Consider the following 6381-nt stretch of genomic DNA (forward strand, 5'->3'; position numbering starts at 1 on the left):
TAATCCAACCAAACAACCTATGATATGTGCAACTACTACAAGAGTATAATGATTACTTTGATAATGACAAATAAATATAAGAGACAAAATGAATTTAAACTTATATTTAAAATTTTAAAAATTAAATTAATTTTTATATTAGTCACGGAAGGTGACAATGACTAAAAAAAAAATAGTGAAAATAATGTATGAAAGAGTACACGAAGTAACTATGGTGAAGCAAAGTTGCTAAAGTCATATATGTCTCATCTAGAGTAAGCCGAACGGAATCAAAACTTCAAATAAAATTAGTTTAAACCTTCTCAACTTCTGATCTCTTACTTCCCACGTTACCTGTATAGGTGTGCGTATATAATATAGCCTCCCTTGGTTTAGAATCAGAACATCACAGCTCCGAAAATGGCTTCGTCTGCCTTTTCCACTCCCCACCCTATCAAAACGATCGTCGTTTTGGTTCAAGAGAACCGTTCTTTCGACCACATGCTTGGCTGGATGAAGTCTCAGAACCCAGAAATCGACGGCGTTACCGGATCAGAGTCGAACCCGGTGTCTACCTCCGACCCGGTGTCAAACCGGGTCATCTTTGGAGACCGGTCGGTGTATGTAGACCTGGACCCCGGGCACTCGATTCAAGACATATACGAGCAGGTGTTTGGGGAGCCATGGAGTGAGGAGTCGGCGGCCAAGAAGCTGCCGGCGAAAATGGAGGGGTTCGTGCAGAATGCTGGAAGGCAGAAGGAAGGGAAGGAGATGGAGGAGACGGTGATGAACGGATTCAAGCCGGGTCGGGTTCCGGTTTATGAGAAACTGGTAAAGGAGTTTGCGGTGTGCGACCGGTGGTTCGCGTCGGTGCCTGCGTCAACGCAACCGAACCGGATGTTCGTTCACTCGGCGACGTCGCATGGGCTGACGAGCAACGATACGAAGAAGCTGATTGGAGGTCTGCCGCAGAAGACGATATTTGATTCGTTGGAAGAAAATGGATTCACTTTTGGGATTTATTTTCAGTCCCTTCCCTCCACGCTGTTCTACAGGCACGTACACTTTTCTCTTTCTTCTACGTCTACAGGCACGTACACTTTTCTCTTTCTTCTACGTTTTGTGTTTCTTGAGGCAGTTGTTTTCGCCAACTTGGGCAAAAGAAAGAAAAATGATGACTATGACATATTCATTGTTTTAATCAGAAAAGGTGACAGAAACATATCTACTAAATTTTAAAATAATAAATAAGTAAATTTGACAGATTTAAGTAAAACCATTACAAGAGTAATTCACATAATCTATTTATTTTTTTAAAATTCAACCGATCTTTTTCTATCATTTTTCCTTTTAATTGCTCATTCAATGCTAAATGTAGAATCTACATAGTTGACCTATAAAGATTAAAAGATTAAGTTAATTATTTGTACAAGATGTATATTCTAAAATACTCATTCAATCATTAGCTCTGAAAATTATTTCAAATAAAAACTCTTTTAATAAATAGAATTAATAGAGATAATTTGAAAATTGAATTATAAATTTAGAAGAAAAAATTAGTTAACCAAAACAACCCTCTCAACCAATTTATTTAGATTGAGAAATATATTTTTAAAAATTATATGGACTTTGAAGAGACGTATATATTCAAAGAAATGACGCTCATAATTGTAAACAGTGGAATATTTTGTTAATATTTTTTTTTTTGGCCTGAAATATTTTGTTAATATTTTATATTTTGGTAAAGTGAAATTTGTGCATTGGATAAAAACCCAATAAGCTGCACATTGATGGATAGTGGCGGGCAGTTTGTGGACTTGTTTCTTTTCGTGTTGGCAGTACTTGGTGTGATTCGATTCATTCGTCCACTCTTTCCGCTCTTTTTTATAAGGTTTTTTTTTTTCATTAAATTACACGATTTAGGAAAATAATCTAAATTAGTTAAAAATACTAAATATATAAAAATTAAAATTTTTTTTAAGTATGTACCTATTTAATGGAGTAAATAAGAAAGAGAAATATTAGTAATTAGATTAAAAAAGAAGGAGTATATAGTATAAAAAGATAAGAAGAGAAAATAGAACATTAATTAGGGAAAAAGTTAATAGAAAAAATTTAATATTTAGACAATTAGGATCTTATGAAAAGACTATAACAATTAAATTTTGGGATCTCTAAGAACAGGAGGGAGTATTAATTTTCGTAAACTCCAAATTATAAAATAATGTTTAAAGCACAAAAAGAATGTTCTTGCGTCACATGCAACTTAGCATGTGTGTCCATATGGGCATGCGTCATTTTTAATTATTTTACAGGTACCCAGAAAATTTGTTAAAATTAATTAGAATTTTTGAACTTTTCAGAAGTTATTATAAGCTACTAAAATTATTTTGATAATTATATTTTAATCCAATCTCAATTATATATCTCTTGTTATATAGGGCATAGAATTGTAAATGTCATAATTTTATGAATTCATTGTAAATACTAAATAATGATGATTTTTTTATAGCTTAAAGAAATTAACTATGCATAAAAGTGTGAATTTAATTAAGAAAATTACTTAGGTCAAATTATTTATATTTATTATGTCAAGTTCTCAAATTATAAAAAAATCATACAGGACCATATGTTTTATAATTTCTGTTATTTTTATAAATCTCCATTTTAAATTTAAGAATGTGGTTCTAAATATAATTGTCTTATTCGTGGATTTTAGTTTTTAATTATTCACAGGATGAATGGCATAAGAAAAAAAAGAGTCTTCTCTGGTATATTCTAGAGATTGAGCTGTGGATATTCTCTATTATATCCTTCAAATTTTGTTGTCCACTGTGTTACACCCCCTCTAGTTCTAAATATAAAATTTTGTTTGTAGTATAATTTACACAATAAAATATATCTTATATTTAATACCAAAAAAGTATTAAATAGGATAAAAGTGCACATAACACCCTAAATTTATTTCTTAGGTCCCTTTAATACCTTGATCTTATTTCTCAAGTACACTTAACACCTTGATTTTTTAGTGGTGCAATTTTACTGTGATCTATTAAATTTGATGCAATCTTACTTTCTTTTTTCAATTTTCTGATGAGATTGTAAGTTGATTACTTTGTATGAAAGTTTTTTTTTTCATACTTCAGAAGATAAAAAGTATCAAAATTGTTTTGGTAAAAAAAAAGGTTTCATTTTAATCATTAAGATAAATATAAGGAAAAGAATGATTTTAAATACGTAAATAAAGGATGAGATTGCATGAAATTTAAAAGGTTAGAGGTAAAACTTCACCATTAAAAAGATTAGAATGTTGGGTTTCCCTATTAAATCCTCTTATATTTCATAGAAATAATATTATTATTTCACTTTTCTCAGATCATTGTTAATTAAAATGAAAAGTAATCCAATAAAACTCATCTTCGGTCACTCCTCTCTTGTGTTGAAACGTTAATTTAAACCTTTACTCAAATTATAGAAATAACTATAGAGTTTTAAAATTTTATTCAGACTACATAAACTATGATGATGGAGGCAATAATTACATCTAATTTTATTCTAACTTTAATTTTTTGGAGTTTTAGGATTAAATTCATATCTTCAATGAATCTAAATACATAATTTATATAAAAAAAATTAAATAGAGATGCTAAAAATTAAATAAGAGAATTATAATTTTTGAAAATTATGTATGTTTAAAAATAATAAAAATGTAATTATGCCTTGAAGACTTGCAGCTTGTTTGTTAAATATATGGACTAAACAAATTTCTTTGAAATAACTATATGTTGTTATGTGGTACTGCATTATTATTACTATTATTACTGAACTCCAAATTTGAGTATTTATCATGTTTGAATAGAAAGCATCTTTGTTAGCATGTATTTAAATTCTTGAATAAATTGTCAAATAAGTATAAAAAATTAAGCAATATCATAACATCAAAGTAAGATTTATCTAAAATTTAAGTTGGGTTAAACTACAAACAATTTTTTGCTTTAGAGAAAATTGGTTAATTCAATAATTCTTACTAAGCTCATAAGAGATTTATGCAATTTTCTTTGATGGCATCGATTTCCTAAAACCGTCTGTATTTTTTTCCCCTTGAAAACGCAGAAAGAGATATATAGTTGTAGTTTGAGAGATGATAATAGAAATATTAGTGTACTATTATTTTAGTAACTATGTTTTGTTTAATTATATATATGTTTTGTTTAATTATATATCGTTTATGCATAAATGTTTCATTTTCTTAGTGAATTAATACCATTTTATTTAAATGATATTACACATTTCATGATTATATATATAGTCTTGACTAATTTAATGATTAGTCTGATTTGTAGTACCTTTAAAAATATACTCCTGCCAACTCTTTTTATAAGCTTCAAGTTTTTTTTTAATGGGATTGATCCTTCATATAAGTTATAATTTGATAACATTTGAACTTTTACTATATTTTTTTTAATTTTAGTTTACTTTTAATTAATTATATATCTCACTCATATCCTTTTTCTCTGCTCATTTTCTCTCTTTTTTTATTTCACTCATTTTCTCTCCCATTCATGCCTTTCATAAATAAGATTTTTTTTATAGAAAAATTAGTTGCATTTTTTCATATTCACTGTTTTAAACCCTTTTTAGCAAAGTTTTTAGTTTTTGCGTAAATTTGAAACTTACTAAAAGAAGAGGAGGGACTACAAAGAGCTTGTTTGTAGTTGTGTTTGTTCAGTGCTTTTATATAAGTTGAGACAAAATTTTATTCATATCCTTCTATTGTGTTACGTAAATCATTATTGAAAAACTAACAAGACCTAAACCAATAAGAATTGGATCTAATAGAAGGGGCTATTAGTAATATGGTGAATCAAGGTTCAAATTTCTGATGAGAGAGATATTCAAATTTAATACCTGACTTTTTCTTGAATAGAATTTCATCCAATAGGATTAGCAGATGCATCAATCAGACTTTGAAAACAAAAGAAATCGTTTTGCTTTAGCTGCTAAACGGCGGCGTTTAACGCGTACAATGCAACATGGCAGGAACCTGAGGAAGCTGAAGAACATAGACAACTTCCACTCGTTCGACTTAGAGTTCAAGAAGCATTGCGAAGAAGGGAAGCTCCCAAACTACGTGGTATTGGAGCAAAGGTTCTGGGACTTGTTATCCATTCCCGGCAACGACGACCATCCTTCGCACGACGTCTCCAAGGGCCAACACTTCATCAAAGAAGTCTACGAAGCTCTCAGATCAAGTCCTCAGTGGAACGAAATGCTCTTCGTCATCACTTACGACGAACACGGAGGGTTCTTCGATCATGTTCCGACACCGGTGACCGAAGTCCCCAGCCCCGACGGGATCATCGGTCCTGATCCTTTTAAGTTTCAGTTTGATCGCCTTGGTGTTAGGGTTCCTGCAATCTTCATTTCTCCTTGGATCGAGCCTGGCACAGGTGTTTGATTGGTGCTTTGTCTTGTACATGAGAGATTTATGGATTCAATTAAATATTGATGGAATATTGAATGAATAATTGTTGCAGTGTTGCATGAAGCGTCTGGGCCAGAGGCAACATCACAATACGAGCATTCGTCTATACCAGCAACTGTGAAGAAGATGTTCAACCTACCTGAGTTCTTGACGAAGCGTGATGCATGGGCTGCAACATTCGAGGTCCTTCTGACTCGGCCCACCCCGCGAACTGATTGTCCAAGTAATTATAATTAATCCTTTAACCTTGCAAAAGCATAATATAATAAACTTTACATGATTCGGATTAGACCTTTGCTTGTTGCAAATGTGCAGTGACTTTGCCAGAACCAGCAAAACTGAGAGAGGCTGAAGCAAATGAACAAACAGAATTAAGTGATTTTCAAGTAGAATTGGTGCAGTTAGCTGCAACCCTAAATGGAGATCACAAGAAAGATATATACCCTAACAAGTTAGTGGAGGGTTTGAACGTTGCAGGCGCAGTGAAATATGTGGAAGAAGCACTCGAGTTCTTCATGAAAGAGTGTGAGAAGGCAAAGCAGACCGGTGTCGATGGATCTGAAATTGTTGAATGTGCAGATTCACATTGTCCTCCAACATCAGCAGTTCCCAGAAGCTTCTGGCACAAGATTCTTGGTTGTATATTCTGTGATTGACGTGATTGATGATTCAGTCTTTGTGATTGGTCTCTCTAATTTCTCGTCATTTTTTTCCCGGAAAGTTCTGGCCATGTCATTGTGAATAATTCAATTTGGTGATGTGCGTGGGTGTGTTAATTAGGCTGATGAGTGTGAAAAGCTGGTTCAAGATTGAAACATTGTGTTACAGTTTAGTGGGTAGGGAGCATGTCAACTCAATTCGGGAATTGTTTGGTGTAGTCTCAATATTCTTGTATTAATTACTTTTTGTCATGAATA

The 6381-nt window shown here is 32.0% G+C and overlaps 1 protein-coding gene across 1 annotated transcript; it reads left to right on the plus strand.

The window, feature by feature from the left end:
• Window positions 1–310: 310 nt before the first annotated feature.
• LOC114752116 (non-specific phospholipase C3-like) lies at window positions 311–6381 on the plus strand. The gene is made up of 4 exons (XM_028940834.1): window positions 311–1034; window positions 5020–5429; window positions 5517–5687; window positions 5780–6381. Exons 1-4 carry the CDS (start codon window positions 400–402, stop codon window positions 6118–6120), a joined length of 1557 nt encoding a protein of 518 aa, XP_028796667.1. The 5' UTR covers window positions 311–399; the 3' UTR covers window positions 6121–6381.

This window comes from Neltuma alba, unplaced genomic scaffold, assembly GCF_004799145.2.
Source record: "Neltuma alba isolate B1F8T4 unplaced genomic scaffold, ASM479914v2 tig00007243_pilon, whole genome shotgun sequence".
Taxonomy (NCBI): domain Eukaryota; kingdom Viridiplantae; phylum Streptophyta; class Magnoliopsida; order Fabales; family Fabaceae; genus Neltuma; species Neltuma alba.

What these genes read in the sequence shown, in the direction of transcription:
- LOC114752116 (XM_028940834.1), top strand. Translation starts at nt 400, where the DNA reads ATGGCTTCGTCTGCCTTTTCCACTCCCCACCCTATCAAAACGATCGTC. An exon ending in CCCTCCACGCTGTTCTACAG is followed by an intron (nt 1,035 to 5,019) that starts GCACGTACACTT and finishes GCAACATGGCAG; the next exon opens with GAACCTGAGGAAGCTGAAGA. An exon ending in CCCGCGAACTGATTGTCCAA is followed by an intron (nt 5,688 to 5,779) that starts GTAATTATAATT and finishes GCAAATGTGCAG; the next exon opens with TGACTTTGCCAGAACCAGCA.